Source organism: Microcaecilia unicolor, chromosome 2 (genome assembly GCF_901765095.1).
Source record: "Microcaecilia unicolor chromosome 2, aMicUni1.1, whole genome shotgun sequence".
NCBI lineage: Eukaryota > Metazoa > Chordata > Amphibia > Gymnophiona > Siphonopidae > Microcaecilia > Microcaecilia unicolor.
The window spans coordinates 466,946,785-466,963,892 of record NC_044032.1 but is presented as its reverse complement, the minus strand read 5'-3'; the positions used below and the strand labels follow the sequence as shown (position 1 = coordinate 466,963,892).

General features: G+C 42.6%; 1 protein-coding gene across 2 annotated transcripts in view; it reads right to left on the bottom strand.

Moving 5' to 3' along the window:
- The window catches only part of MAVS (mitochondrial antiviral signaling protein), a 65,652-nt gene that overhangs the window by 28,325 nt on the left and 20,219 nt on the right, over positions 1–17,108 (bottom strand). Inside the window, exons 2-3 of one of the 2 annotated variants that reach the window (XM_030191015.1) lie at positions 11,933–12,144; positions 10,377–10,507 (exon numbers count right to left, since the gene is read on the bottom strand). In XM_030191015.1, the coding sequence (XP_030046875.1) occupies positions 10,377–10,493 (117 nt within the window). In that variant the 5' untranslated portion in view covers positions 10,494–10,507; positions 11,933–12,144. The remainder of the gene's footprint in view (positions 1–10,376; positions 10,508–11,932; positions 12,145–17,108) is intronic. The other variant, XM_030191014.1, reaches the window with a different exon arrangement.

The following is a 17,108-nucleotide window of genomic DNA, read 5'->3' as shown; positions in this document are numbered from 1 at the left end:
CTAACCGAAACCTGGATCTCCCCAGAAGACTCGGCCTCAGTTGTGGCCCTCTGCCATGGAGGTTCTCTCTTCTCCCACACTCCCCGCCCAGCTGGCCGCGGTGGAGGCATTGGGCTACTACTCTCGTCCTCCTGTAGTTTCCAACCCCTCCCCCTACCGCAGTCTCACTGCTTCTCATCCTTTGAAGCCCACTCCATCCGGCTATTCTACCCGCTGCCACTCAGAGTCGCAGTCATCTACCGCCCCCCTGATAAATCCGTCTCTTCCTTCCTCACCGACTTTGATGCCTGGCTGTCCGTCTTTCTTGAACCCTCATCTCCGTCCCTCATTCTCGGAGACTTTAACATACACGTTGATGACCCATCCGACCCTAACACTTCTAAGTTCCTCACCCTAGCATCCTCCTTCAACCTCCAGCTGTGCTCCACCACCCCCACTCACCGTGACGGCCATTGTCTTGACCTAGTCCTCTCCTCCTCTGGCTCACCCTCCAATTTCCACGCTTCTGCTCTCCCTCTCTCCGATCATCACCTGATCACATTCACACTTCTTCACCCCCCCTCCTCTGCCCCGTCCAACGTTAACCACCACCTCCAGGAATCTCCAGGCTATTGACCCCCCCCCCACTTTATCCTCTAGTATCTCTAATCTCCTCCCCTCCATCATGTCCTCCGAGACTGTAGACAAAGCGGTCTCCGCTTACAATGCCATTCTCTCCTCTGCTTTGGACACCCTCGCTCCATCCACCTCCCGTCCCACAAAGCGTACTAATCTCCAGCCCTGGCTGACCCCTTGCATCCGTTACCTTCGCTCCTGCACCCGATCCGCTGAACGCCTCTGGAGGAAATCTCGTACCCATTCAGACTTCCTTCACTACAAATTCATGCTATCCTCCTTCCATTCCTCCCTATTCCTTGCAAAACAGGACTATTACACCCAATTGACCAACTCTCTCAGCTCCAACCCTCGTCGTCTCTTCACCACCCTTAACTCTCTCCTCAAAGTGCCCCCCACTCCCACTCCCCCTTCACTCTCTCCTCAATCACTGGCTGACTACTTCCGTGACAAGGTACAAAAGATCAACCTTGAGTTCACTACCAAGTTACCACCTCCTCTTCAGCCTGTAGCCCTATCCAATAACCAACCAACCATGGCCTCATTCTCGTCCTTTCCTGAGATCACTGAGGATGAAACCTCCCGCCTTCTTTTCTCCTCGAAATGGACCACCTGTTCCTCCGATCCCATCCCCAACAACCTACTAAACACCATCTCCCATACTGTTACCCCCTCCATCTGTCGCATCCTTAACCTTTCCCTCTCCACTGCAACTGTCCCTGACACCTTCAAGCATGCCGTAGTCACACCTCTCCTAAAAAAACCATCACTTGACCCTACCTGCCCCTCCAACTACCACCCCATCTCTCTCCTCCCCTTCCTCTCCAAAATACTTGAGCGCGCCGTTCAGTCACTGCCTTGATTTTATCTCCTCTCATGCCATCCTAGATCCACTTCAATCTGGTTTTCGCCCTCTACACTCGACAGAAACAGCACTCTCTAAAGTCTGCAACGACCTGCTCCTCGCCAAATCCAGAGGCCACTATTCCATCCTCATCCTCCTCGATCTATCCGCTGCGTTTGACACTGTCAATCATGATTTACTTCTTGCCACACTGTCCTCTTTTGGGTTCCAAGGCTCTGTCCTTTCCTGGTTCTCCTCTTCTCAATCTACACCTCTTCCCTAGGCTCACTGATCTCATCTCATGGCTTTCAGTATCATCTTTATGCTGATGACACCCAGCTATATCTCTCCACACCAGACATTACCGCGGAGACCCAGGCCAAGGTATCGGCCTGCTTATCCGACATTGCTGCCTGGATGTCCAACCGCCACCTGAAGCTGAACATGTCCAAAACCGAGCTCCTCGTCTTTCCACCTAAACCCACCTCTCCTCTTCCTCCACTCTCTATCTCAGTTGATAACACCCTCATCCACCCCGTCCCATCTGCCCGCAACCTCGGAGTCATCTTCGATTCCTCCCTCTCCTTCTCTGCGCATATCCAACAGACTGCCAAGACCTGTCGCTTCTTCCTCTTCAACATCAGCAAAATTCGCCCTTTCCTATCTGAGAACACCACACGAACTCTCGTCCACGCTCTCATTACCTCTCGCCTTGACTATTGCACCACTCTCCTCAAGTCACTTCACTGGCTTCCGATCAGGTACCGCATACAGTTCAAGCTTCTCCTACTAACCTACAAATGCACTCAATCTGCAGCCCCTCATTGTCTCTCTACCCTCATCTCCCCTTACGCTCCTACCCGTAACCTCCGCTCACAGGACAAATCCCTCCTCTCAGTACCCTTCTCCACCACCGCCAACTCCAGACTCCGCCCTTTCTGCCTCGCCTCACCCTATGCGTGAAATACACTCCCTGAGCCCATACGCCAAGCCCCCTCCCTACCCATCTTCAAATCCTTGCTCAAAGCCCACCTCTTCAATGTTGCTTTCGGCACCTAACCATTGTACCTCTATCCAGGAAATCCAGACTGCCTCAATCTTCATTGACTGCACTTTTTGTCCTTTAGATTGTAAGCTCCTTTGAGCAGGGACTGTCCTTCTTTGTTAATTGTACAGCGCTGCGCAACCCTGGTAGCGCTTTAGAAATGTTAAATAGTAGTAGTAAATAGTAGTTCTATAAACTGTTGCCCCTGCAGTTCCTGGATCCTCTAGCTGCATACTTCGATGATGTAAAAGATAAAGACTCATTTCCCCTCTACGCCAATTCGGCGTTGATCTCGATTCCTAAGCCAGGCCATTCACTGGACTTGGCGGACTCATATTGGCCTATTTCCCTTATTAACGTAGATACAAAAAATGTTGTCAAAACTCTTGGCTGAGCGTTTAGCAAACAGTCCTTCTGCGACCAGTGGGGAGCGAAGAAGTTGGTTTTGTACATCAGAGGCAATCTGTTTGTAACTTGCATCGCCTTTTATTGTCCATGGCTTTTTCTCAGCATAATCGTTTACCTCCCCTTGTCGTCAGATTAAAATGCCGAGACGGTTTTTGACAGGGTGTGCTGGGATTATCTTTTTCAGGTTTTGCATTATCATGGCTTTCGGGGCTGGTTTTATCATGCACTGTGTGTTCTTTATGCGTCTCCTACAACTTCTAATCTGGTGCACGGAATGAGAGTGATCCCATTTTTTTGTTTCATGGGGCACACAGTAAGGGTTTCCCCTATCCCCCCCCCCCTTCTTTACTTGCTATCAATTGAGGCACTACTGTGAGTTTTGAAGGCTGACGGGGAGTCTCAGGGGTTCAAATTTTGGATCAGCATATTAAGACCTTTGCTTTTGCTGATGATTTGTTGCTACTGTTAACTAACCCCCAAAGTGTCTTTGTCTAATCTCTTGCAGGCAGTGACTCATTATGGTCATCTATATGGGTTTTCTCTCAATTTATGTAAATCTCAGGCCCTCCCGGTACTGGCTAAATTGGAATAACGAGAGTCTTGTGGCAGTTTTCTGGTAAAAAAAGTTGTCATCTCAAATTAAAGATGAGCTAGCAGGATAGGATCTTCCTACCTCACTAGATGACCTCATTTGACTTTATAACCGTAGATATCCAGTTCCAAGAGACCAGGAATTGCAATCTTTCCGTCAGTCGGTCCATCTGGTGCCCAGTTTCCGGCAAACCATTTCTGCTACTAAGGAATCATCACTTCCAGACTTCGAAAACCCAATCAGGTGGACCATTTTTTCAGAACAGGAGAAGCAGAGATGACGAACACAGAATTTGTGTCTCTCTAGTGTAGCGAAAAAGGACATTATGTCCTCAAATGCCCAAACAAATAGGGAAACTTTGGGGCCTAGAACTGGCTGAGGAAATAGCGCTAGAACCCTCTGTCTTGATTCCCCACACTCAATTGCTGATGCCTTGAGTTGGACCAGGAACTGACTATCACTAAGGTTTTCATTGATTCTGGAGCTGGAGGGAATTTTACTGAAGAGGACCTTGTTCGACACCACAAAATCCCTAACCAGGATCTTCCCACAGCTATCCCGGTCTCCTCGGTGTATGGGAATATTCAGGGACATTTCAAAGTCAAGACTGTCCTCTACGTCTTAGAATTGGAGTCCTCCACAGGGAGGCAATTGTTTTCTATATTCTTCAGACATCCGTGAACCCCATCGTTTTGGGCCTACCCAGGTTGCAAAAACATAATCCGTTAAACTGGGACAATGGGGAACTCGAAGCTTGGAGTAGGCCTTGTCAGCACCGCTGCCTCAACCCAGTATCTCCCATGATGTCCCTGGCTGTTATGATATGAGAGCCCGGGAGGGTCTGCCTCAGGCCTATGCAGCTTATGCTGACGTATTTTCCAAGAAGCAAGCGGAGACTTTTCCCCCTCATCGGGAATACAATTGTCCCATTGATCTTCAGCTATAGAAGATGCCACCACGGGGAAGGGTTTATCCGCTCTCTATTCCTGAAACCCAGGCTTTGTCTGCTTATGTTGTTAAGATCTTAGAGGGGCTTCATCTGCCCATCTTCCTCTCTGGCAGGAGCCGGCTTTTTCTTCATGGGGAAAAAGGATGGTGCCCTGCGCCCCTGCATAGATTACCAAGGACTGAATGCAATCAAGGTCAAGAACAGACACACTCTCCCATTGATACCCGAGCTGTTTGACCGTCTTCAAGGAGCCAGCATTTTCATGAAGTTGGACCTGCGAGGAGCCTACAACCTAATTTGCATACAAGAGGGAGATGAGTAGAAGATGGCCTTAACAATAGAGATAGTCATTATGAGTACTTGGTTATGCAGTGTTTCCCGAGTCCAGTCCTAGAGTATCCCTTGCCAGTCAAGTTTTCAGGATATCCGCAATGAATATGCATGAACTTGATTTGTATACACTGCCTCCATTATATGCAAATCTTACATGCATATTCATTGTGGATATCCTGAAAACCTGACTAGCAAGAGGTACTCAAGGACAGTACTTGGACATTACAGAACTGTGCTCTAGTTTATCTGGATAATATATTGATATACACCAAGATGCTTGCCCATCATTGGGAACAAGAAAAACAGGTTCTGCAATGTCTTCGTAAAAATCACCAGTCCGCCAAACTTTGAGCAGGATGAGTTGCCTTTCTTGGGCTATATCATATCTGACCAGGGCCTTAAGGTAGATCCCGCGAAGCTATCGGCCAACCGCTTTTCTGAGGCCCCCCCCCCCTCTTCTCTCTCCCAGCACCAAGCTGTAATGAACAGTGGAAACGGGGCTTCCCTGAGCCCCATGGAACGAGTTGCTCCACCCCAGCCTGGAGGGGAGTTGCTGGCAGCTCTAACAGAGAAGGAAGCCGAAGGGGCTCAGCTTGATCTGTTTGAGGGAGTGTCTGCAGTAACGGAGGCTGAATCTCAACGCCGAGAACTACTGCTACAATCAGCTTCAAAGGTATTGCCCCAGGACATAGTTTCTAAACTTGCTTATGTTGAAGATCAACCTCACTCTTCTCCAGCCATTAGTGGTGTGAATAGACCAGCAACTGTGACATTAGAGTCACTATGGGACATGATTTACAGCATTCACACTTCTATGCAAACTACTTTAAAAATGAATACTTCTGATATAAAGACTCTTTCTGAGGCTGCCCTGCTTCAGGCGCAAAAGACTGCACAGCAAACCTTAGATTTGGAGACTGTGAACACTAAAATTCAAGAAATGGGATCTGTAGAAACGGCTTTGGTTAAGGATAATAATTTCCTACATAAAAGATTGGAGTACCTGGAAAACCAGGCTAGAAGACTTAACCTCAGGTTTCTTAACTTTCCCAAATCGCCTTTAATTTCCCCTTTGGATATGGTTTAAAAAAAAATATGATTGATATTCTTGGAACGGATAAGGACTCACTGCCTCCCCTTACTCGGGCTTATTACATCAGGAGTGGTGGAAGAAAATCCCCCGATAGCAGGGGAAGGAATGGATCTTACTTCTTTCCTTGAAAGTTCATTGGAGATAATTACTCAGAGGTTGACTCTGCTTGCTACTTTTGTGCTGGAGCCTGATAGGAATGCCGTATTAAGGCTTTCCTTGAGACACTTAGAAAATCTGTTTCTGGGCTCAAAAATTCGTATTTTTCCTGATCTCTCAAGGCCTACACAGATGAGACGGAGGGCCTTTTTGGAACTCCGCCCTAGTGTGGTGGCACTGGGAGCAACTTTCATATTACGTTTTCCTTGTTATTGTAATGTAATGCTTGAGGGTAAACAGTTTCAATTTGTAGACCCAAAACAGTTAAAAGAATTTCTAGATGCTAGAGTGGAATTGAATGTTGTGTGCCCTCCCTAAATGCAGGCTGGGGTCTGAACCACAGGTTGTAACCATTAGTTTGTAATTATTGCTATATATTTTATTTTTAAATTCTAAATTCTTGGATTCCAAATTTCCTAAACTTGTGGACAGAAAGGCTGTTAATTATATTTCCTTTTATTTCTTTTTTGCCACTTGTATAAATGCCAATTGCATACTCACGTATTGTGATGATATATTGAAATATATGAATAAAGAAATAATTAAAAAAAAAAGCTGTAATGAACAGCTGTCCTTATACTGGACAGCAATATGTCATAAAGTACTGTAGATCAACATGCGTTACTACAAGGGTCCACGGCACAATGTAATAGATAATAACTCATGTTACTACAGGGCCATGCTATAACGCATCAGACATTAAAACGTGTTATAAGGTAAGCAATAAGGTAAGTGTTACAACACTGTGGCCCTTTCTTATCACAGATACGCACCCAGTTACCCCCTAATTCTATATACAGTGCTCAAAATTGCATGTGCATGCCCAATTTGTGCATGCAATTTAATTGCTCAACAAGCCAATTAGCAGCAATAATTGGGCACTAGCAGTTATTGGCGCTAATTGGCAATAATTGAAATTTACGCATGCATCTTTTTAGTCGCTATTCTATAAAGATGTGCGCATAAATTTTTCTATGTGGATCCAAAAAGGGGGTGTGGCAATGGTAGAAGCAGGATAGGTCAGGCGCATTTCTAAGATTTGCATACAGTGTTATAGAATTTGGGGGCTCTGCACCTAATTTAGGCATGGAGATTTATACCAGGGTTCAGTTGGTATAAATCCCCATGCCCAAAATTAGGCACGGATCCTGGCATTAAGTACTGTTCTATAAACGGCACCCAATTTGGAGTGCTGTTTATAGAATAGCGCTTAGCGTGCACATTTTTTGACTCCTAAATTTGGGTGCTATTTACAGAATTAAGTCCTTAATGCGCCTTAATTTTGCTGTTAACGCACATTAATTGCTAGAGACAAACACACAGTTTTTCTTAATTTTTAAGTTGTACTTTTAATTTATTTGCTTTATCTATTTTTTTTGTATTTTTATGATTTATTTTTTAATTACTATATTAATTTATATAGCAGATGTACATTTGCAGGCATACATATTTTAGGATCTTGTAAAAGTAGTGCCCCCCCCCCCCCCCCCCCAAACTTCTGTTTTTGTTTTAAAACTAGACCCTTTTAAGACAGGCTGTTTTTTGGGTTATTTTTTAATGGCCTTCTGCAGTTTGACCTGTGTTTGACCCCAATCAGTGCAGGTTGTTTTTTGGATAATTTTTTAATGCTGTCTGCAGTTTGATCTGTGTTTGACCCCAATTGGTACAAGCTGTCAATCAGAGCTATTGGCAGGAAGAACATTTTTATATGGCTCCACCAAGGTTCATATCATTCAGTAATACTGTTTGAGCCCCTAGGCACCTTCTTTCCTCCCTTGTTTAAGTTATTTAAAATTTGAAATGGTATTAGTTGGTTCATTCTTTTTTTCCTGCTTAGCTAGGGTTTAGAAAAACAAAACAAAACATTGTGTGCTGGAACATGGTGGTCTGTTTTCTTTTTTTACATTTGACTTTTTCTTACTTTGAAGCTTGAACTATTTAGTTCTTACCATTAAGTGTTAGTAGCTTTTTGTATGGTCTCATTTCTTTGGGACTGTATCTTCTGAGGCCAGAACCATATAGCACTTATAGTGGGTTATAGATATTTTAGGTTTCTTGAGGTTATTATTGTCTTGTAGCATAAGGATGATTGACCGATAGCTTGGTCAATACTGAAGAGGTCCCTTGTAATCAAGGTAGAAGTTGTTTTTATTCTATTTTCGTTTTTAACATTTTTCCACCTCCCCTTTCTTTACGTTATTTTTGTTCCCAGGCAGTTTCTCTCCTGTCGGATTAATGATCTATGAAAATAGTTTTACTGATACAGGCAATAGTGCTGAAACAGATTGGTTTATGTATGAACTTCTAATTCCACTTGAGCTTTTTGAAGCCATGTACATAATATTGTCATTTTTTATTTTGAATGTTATGAAAATAAACTGCTTTTGTTTCAATGCTAGTTTTTTTGCCTTTGCTCTACTCTTTTTTGGACTGAGGAAGGTTTTTGGCTTTTCTGTTCAATAACTGAAACTGACATTCTTATCCATTCTGTGTGCGTCTTGTTTCCATTCCACTGCATCCTGATTTTGTCTCTCTTTCTCTGTCGATACTGCTTCTTATACTTTGCCTCTCTTCCTTTGTTGATGCTGCTTCTTATGCTGTTTCAATGTTGATTTCTTCCATTCTTCTCTCCAATCAAGGTCACAACAATTAGCAATAACTTAGGGAGTTACCAGAACCGCAGTTCAAGTGCAACAAGCTCTTTCAAATTCCTGGACAGGCCTTCCAATAACTGATGACAGAAGCCCCAATAACGAAGTGTCAGAAAAAGAAAACCCTTCTATCAATGTGTAACATTAATAAGTGTACTAAGGGGTGGAAAAACGTCAGAAGGTAACTAGCAGTGCATACAGTTTATCATCCAGTACTACTCTACAAACTAGAAGTGTTGCCACCATCACTGCAGATGAACTGGCCTCATAGGAACTCCTGCAACCTAAATATATAAGAGCATAAGAAAAGCCAGAATGGGTCAGACCAAAGGTCCATCTAACCAAGTATCCTGCTTCCAATAGTGGCCAATCCAGGTCACAAGTACCCAGCAGAAACCCAATTTGTAGCAATATGTACTTTGTTTCCACGCCATAGACAAGAGGAAACATGAAGGAATGAAGCGAGAAAGACTAGACGAAAACAGAAGAAATGCAAAAACAAGAAGCAAATATATATACAGACTAAAGAAAGAAAAGTAAGAGAAAATAATTCCCTGACTCCTAAAACTGTATTTATTTTATATTCCATTTTTAAAATAAAAACTAGGTGGATTACAAATTACACAAATATATTTAATCAATTCAAATATATTAAAATGACAAGACTGCAATGGGCTTCGATAGCAATTCCAGTAGTTGGGAAGTAGGACCTTTGCTGGGCAGATTTCTACAGTCTGTATCCCAAAATTGGCAAGGAGAGATAGAGATTGAGTACACCAGTGTTTAGCCATGACAAAGTAGAATCTGTGCAGAGTGCCAGACACAACTCTGATCACCTTATTGGGCAGACTGGATGGACTTTGCAGGTTTCTGAGCATTTACAATGTTCACAATCTGCTTTATAACTAAGAAATCTATTCCAATCAAAGGGTCCTGCAATAGAGAATGCAGAACCTCTGGTCTCAGCAAAATGTACTTCCAATAATAAAGGAATAGACAGTTTTAAAATGGAGTAAACATGTAGGAAGATAACATCTAGTTCATTTATAATGGAGAATTGTGTTGGAGTGTGCTATAAATAAGAGTTAAAATTTTGAATTTTACATGGAATGGTACTGAAAACTAGTGCAAATTATACAGTTGTGGTGATATATGGTGATGTCTAGAAAGACGGGTAATTATGCATGTGACCAAATTCTGAACCAGCTGCATACTCTCAGTCATGACTGTACAAAATCAAAATTTTGTATGGTGTCTAGATTGTGTAAATATTTTTTCAGCCCTTGGGACCCTGTTTACTATGCCACGCTATAGGCGCGCTAGCATTTTTAGCTAAAAATTAGCGTGTGCTAATGTTAGAGACACCTTAGTAAACAGGGCCCTTTTTCCTCCCTGGCTACTACTGGGCCCTCCCAGGGAGGAACACTCCATGACTGACTCCCCCTCCCACTTAAAGGTTAATTCACATCATATGGTAAGTGCTTATTTTTTTTACATATATCTTGCACAGGCACTGCTTACTACTGTATCCAAGCCTGATATTAAATTGGCAACCTATATTATTAATTCCCACGGATCAGCCAAACAATGCTGAAATGAATTGTGAATGGCCCAATAAAGATACGAACAAGCAAGTTATCATGGCAGATGCAAAATGCAGTAGAAACCAGGAAAAAAAAAGCTAGCATACCTGATCTGTTTGTGAGAGACATGCAAGGTATGGCAGCAGCTCCTCTACATGAATACGACGAAACTTATGCATGTTTGCTCTAATGTATTTTTCAAGTTCTTCTTCAACAACCCCCATTTTTCACTTGGTACCTAAAGTGAGAAAAAAATGCATATTGTTAAAGTACTTCTGTAAAAAACTGAAATAATTCTAATAGCCTCCGGGCAAAATCTGGCTATGAAATATTTTGTTCTGTAAACCTAAATTCCTTCTAATCCATAGGTCAGATTAGCGAGAGACTGTCATAACCTCATTCCCTGCCACTCTGCTTTCATGCCTGCTATCTTCCAATGTGGTATATATCATTCAGTGTAAAAAAAATGCAACGAAGGCTGCTACATTGGACAAACAAGTCAGATGCTAGCTAAAGAAGAGATTTAATTTACATAGACACCATATGAAAAATGCTAGTACCAATCAGGATGTCACCTCTGTGGGGCAGCACTTCACAAAACCAGAACACTGTATCAGTGACTTCATGGTAAGAATCCTGAAAGGGAACTTTAAAACAATACAGGAACGTAAGACCTTTGAAGTCAGAATGATTAAATATTTTGACACCCACCAGATAGGACTTAACAAAGACCTGGGTTTTCTAGCCCATTATAAACCATAAAATTGTACTGCTTTGTCACCCTCCTATCTCTATGCATATCTCCCTGTCCCTCATCCACCCGACTCTTCCTGTCTCTCACCTATCCACCCGTCACTAAAATACTTTGATGTTTCACTTATATATACTGTCATCTACCAACATTTGCTTATTTCCAATCTGACGAAGGGCAACCTTCGAAAGCTAATCAAAAATGTATTGTTATGTCCAATAAAAAAAGGTATCATCTTATTTTCTTTTCCACGTTTTATTTTGTTTTATTTCTATTGAATGCCTGCTATACTAACTTCAAGAGTCATACTAGCATAGTACTACCAGATGCAGTTGAGAGTCCTATAGAGTGATCTGTCATGTGGTGGTGGTGGTTTCTCCTATCTTCTTTCTACCCATTTCTGGGTATCAAGGATTAGGCAAATGAGAAGGAATATAACCTCTTCCCCCCAAAAGCAATGTCAAGAATAAAAGTAAACAGGTCAGAAACAGAACGGTGCAAACAGAATTTGTTATTGCTGTTTATGACATATGAAGTGAGAAATTGCTGATATCAGTAAAGCCCAGGCATAGCATGGAACCCTAAGGAAGTACAGAGAATCAATGCAGAATTGTGTCCTCTGTTTTAGTGTTGTGAAATTCATAAGTTTTAGATTAATATGTGTCAATCACTAGCTGCTTGCTTTGGGAACCAGGCAACGTTATTTTGAGAACACTTTGGAAAAGGAGCATTTGCTATATTAAAGAAAACCCTATGAAAACTGTGTTTTGGAGAGAGAGGTAGGTAAGAATAGACTATCTAAATAAGACCCTCTCTCTTCTCAGAATTCTGGGATTTTCTTAAACTCTGCTTGATATGTCTTGATTACAGAGTCTGGTTTATTTTCTTTGATACAACCATGGTGCGGCTGACCTGTTCTTGGCAGAATTTGCAGCAGCCTGCCATCGCTTTCTGCAGGACACAGTACTGTGGCTTGACCCTGCTTAGTTTCCAAAATCATGCAAGTTTGGGCTCTCCTAGGCACTGTTGCTAGGATGACCATATGCCAATCTCTTCAAGGCAGACATCCGAGGTTGAGTTTATACGTTAATATCGTGCAGCAATTTTTAAAAGGCTTTCAAATGCTACAAAAGAGAAATATACACTTTATGAAGCAATCAGAAAAACAACCACATAAAAGTATTTATATATTATCAGAAATCTGCAAAAGGTTAAATTGATTATTTGCAATATTTATCACATTTGAAGAGATTTGCTTCTATTAGTGAATTGTGGTTGATGTATTTCCACATATCCAAGTGGACCAAGATTTAACAATGAAGTTGTAGTTGATGTATTTCCACATATCCAAGTGGACCAAGATTTAACAATGAAGTTGTAGTTGAAGGTGATACCTTTTTATTGGACTTACATAAAACTCTTGAATCTAGTCAAAGATATATCTTCTCTTCAAAAAGTCAATGAAGAAACAATGCTAAAGACTCATCTGTCTGTATATATAATGTAGCATCTCTTTCCACAAGATTTTGTATTAGATCAAACGAAACAAGCCAAAAACCGAGATCAATCACTACAAACATACCATAAAGCAAAGTGACTCATCTGTAGCAGATGTTGTCCAAGGACAGCAGGCCAAGTATTCTCACATCTGGGTGACATCATCCGACGGAGCCCGGTGCAGATGCTGACTATAATTTCAATAATTATAGAGTTCAATAGTTTTCTAGCAGTTTCCTAACACGCATTCGATGGTGCCTTTCCGCCCAACGTGTGAGCGTAGATCCCCCAGTCATTGTAAAAAGCTAAAGAAATCCATTTCAAGGCCCTATTGTCCTAGCATTGTTATTTTTGGTGAGCCTGGTAGCTAAGGATTCCGAGATTTTTATTCGCTGTTCACTATACTCAGACCTGGCTGCATGAATCTGTTCTGCCTTGGTTCAGTGGGACCATGTCTATGCCCCGAACGCCAAGGTATAGCCCTACCCTCCAACTCCAGGGAAGCTTCCTCACCCAATCCTGAGTGTGGAACCGTATGCGTCAAGGTTGATGTCGACACCCTTTGAGGCACCAGCGTCAAGGATCTCTGCACAGGCACACCCCCTTTGTCCTCAACTGCATTTTTAAACAGTGAAAAGGAAAAATTATGTTCTTAACTGATAATTTTCTTTCCTTTAATTATACCAGACCAGTCCAGACTAATGGGTTACATCCATCCACCAGTGGAAGGAGACAGAGAACATAGTTCCAAGTACTTTTCCCCTTAAGGGTATTGTGCAGCCTAGAATCCTCAGTATTTTGAATAGCCAGGCAATGGTGCTCAACTGCTACAGAGAAGGAAACGGGAAGCAGAACCCACTGGGACGCAAAGAACATCCAGGTGGCAGACCTTCCAGGGCTCTCGTGTGACCAAGGCCACATACCACCCATCGTGGAACAAGGTGAGGAAGCACTCAGTCTGTCTGTCGTGCAGACACACCCCTGAAGCAGGAGAAGTGGCTCACCTGTGAAGCACAATCAAGAGACGTACAGAGCTGGCAGAGGAATGTGGCACGTAGAGCAAAAAGGAAATGCTGCCCTTACGAAGAATCCCCCGCCTCTAGAAGCCCAAAACAACTAGGTCACACAAGGGGCAGTGGTGAGCCCTATAAACAGCACCGACATCAGGCTCACCAGTCTATAATTTCCGGGATCACCTCTAGAACCCTTTAAAAAAAATCGGTGTTACATTGGCCACCCTCCAATCTTCCAGTACCATTCTTGATTTTAAAGATAAATTGCATATTACTAATAGTTCTGCAAGTTCATTTTTCAGTTCTATCAGTACTCTGGGATGTATACCAATCAGTTCAGGTGATTTGCTACTCTTCAATTTGTCAAATTGCCCCATTACATCTTCCATGTTTACAGAGATTTCATTCAGTTCTCTGACTTGTCTGCATTGAATACCATTTCTGGCACCGGTATCTGTCCCACATCTTCCTCAATGAAGACTGAAGCAAAGAATTTGTTTAATCTCTCCGTTATGGCCTTGTCTTCCCTGAGTGCCCTTTTTATCCCTTGGTCATCTAGTGGCCAACTGATTCTTTTGCCGGCTTCTTGCTTATAATATACCTAAAAAAGTTTTTACTATGTGTTTTTGTCTCCAACGCAATCTTCTTTTCAAAGTCCCTCTTTGCCCTCCATACCAGGGCTTTGCATTTGACTTGCCATTCCTTATGCTATTTCCTATTATTTTTATTCAGACCATTTTTCCATTTTCTGTAGGATTTTTTTTTAAAGCTCTAGTAGCTTCCTTCTGTAAAAACTCTCCCAGCAAAAAGGTTCGCTAACAAGGTACTCCTAATATTTATAACAAGATTTTCCCCCCTTTAAACCCCCCTTCTCCCCCCCGTAGCCCATGTCTCAACATGAACAATGTGACTCAAAAGGATCCCAAATAGCTTCCCACTTGGACAAAGTTTTATGGCGAATGGCCCAAAGCCTCTCTATCTCACAAATGTACCACTGTACCAACGAAGGAACCTTAGGAGACTTCCAATGAGCTGCTAAAGTAACCCTAGCAGCAAACATAGCATGACAAACCAGTAATGATTGTGATGTAGTAAAACCAGGAGGCTTTTTAGGGAAAAGAAAAAATTCAGGCGGCCACTGAATAGGCTGAGATATCCAACTCTGGAGACTATGCTGAACAGTTTTCCAAAAAGCCTGAGCCTTAATACACGACCACCAGAGATGGCCCATAGTCCCCCTCTGTCCACACTCCCTCCAGCACAGCGGTGAAGTCGTCGGGAACATGTGATGAAGGCGAGCAGGGGTCAAATACCACCTGTATAAAACTTTTAACAGCATTCTCTTTAAAAGGTATGGAAACAGAAATCCTCGATAGAACAAGTTCCATGAAATTCCAATCATCATCACCCAATGTCAAATCAAACTCCCGATGCCAACGCATGCGATGGTCCACCAGGGGCTGCATCTTCCTACGCTGGTAAGAATACAGACAAGTAATAAGACCCCTGGTTCCCTTAGTCTTCACATAAATCTTCAAAAAAGGAATCTTCCTGAAGAATCTTGGCTCTAATATCAGCAGTAGAGAGAAAATGATTTGCTTGTATATATGCAAAATATCCGCAGGTGAGATCATGTACGTTCCAACTAATACAATAAAGGGGATAATCGAATCTTCATCAAAAAACTGACCCCAAGTCTTCAGACCAGCCGAGAACTAATTCATAAATGGCCCAGGCTCAAGGGCCAGGTGGAAAAAGGGGGTTATTAGTTATTGGACTAAGCTTAGAAAAAAACCTGATCAAGCTGAATAAATAGGCCATCCCAATAATGAAGAGTGGACGAAACAGAAGGGCACATGGCCCGGTCCAAAGAACGGTTTCTCCGAGGGAGACACATTAAGGAACGCAGAGGGCATGAGCCTACCGAACTCTGTTCCAAATAAATCCATCTTTTTTGGGGACTAGCATGGAACCACTCTATTGCAGCCAGAGCCGCCATATAATACCGAAACAAATTCGAGACACCCAAACCACCCTTTTTCTGATCCCTATATAACAAATTTCTCGAGAGACGCTGCTTTTTATTCGCCCAAATGAAACGGAGAAAGCGATCTTGAATACTCGACACAAAGTTACGCGACAAACGAAGAGGGAGAACCTGAAAAAGATACAGCAAGCGAGGCAAAACATTCATTTTCAATGAAGCAATCCGACCAAACCATGACAGATCAACAGAACTCCAAGCCTCCAAGTCCTTGTATATTTCCCGCAGAAGAGAAGGGTAATTAGCCGAGAATAAATCCGAAAAATTCTGAGTAAGGAGAATTCCCAAATATTTAATACCTCAAGTTACCCACCTGAAAGAAAATGTTTGTTGTAATGCTTGTAGATTTGGACTGGAAATACCAATGGCCATAGCTTCTGACTTAGCCATATTAAGCTTAAATCCCGACACTGTAGAATATTCTGCCAGGAGTTTAAGCAAATTAGGCATAGAAATTGACGGTTTGGTTAAGGAAAGTAAGATGTCGTCAGCGAACATAGCAAGCTTGTACTCCTGATCACCCACTACAATGCCCGATATATCAATATTAGACCTAACTGCAATAGCAAGAAGCTCCATAACCAAAGCGAATAACATCGGCGAAAGAGGGCAACCCTACCTCATCCCCCTAGACAAGGAGAACATTGATGAATTCCCTCCATTAATCCGCTCGCATGCACGCTCTAGGAGAATTATAAAGTGCTTGAGTCCATTCCCTAAACCCCGGTCCAAACCCCAATCATTCCATAACACTAAACATAAAAGACCAATGAACGCGATCAAAAGCCTTCTCCATGTCAAGACCAAAAAGGCACACTGGAATTTTAGAAGTTTTAGCTACATGAAGCAAATTAACCATTCTACATACATTATCTTTCGCTTGCCATTGTGGAACAAACCCGACCTGGTCTGGATGTATTAAATCAGGAAGAACTTTAGCTAATCGATTTGCCAGAACCTTTGCTATAATCTTTACATTCGAATTGAGAGAGGAAATGGGACGGTACGAAGCGCAGTCCATCTTGTCTTTACCTGGTTTTGGAATCACAGCTATCCAAGCTTCCAGCATAGACGGCAGGAGAGCCTCTCCCTCTCGAATACCATTAAGAATCTCAGCCAAGAGAGGAGCTAACTCTCCTCTAAACATCCTATAAAAGTCATTTGGTAGGCCATCCAAGCCTGGGGCTTTCCCAATGGGCAAATCCTTAATGACTTTAACAACTTCATCTACCTGAATAGCACCTTCCAGCATACAACGCTGTTCCTCTGTCAGGGAAGGTAAATTCTGAGAGGATAAGAAGGCCCCAATAGTGTCTTGACGAATTGTAGAATCAGCCAAGTATAATGATTGATAGAAAGACTGAAACCTCTGACGAATCAAAGAGGATTTATACAGCATTGTATTCTTACCATCCCCAATACAAAGAATTATACAATCAAATCTACACTGCCTCAACTTAAGGACCAATGAACGACCCGGTTTGTTATGATTAAAGTACCGAGTAAGCGGTTGCTGACCCCGAATAAATTGCAA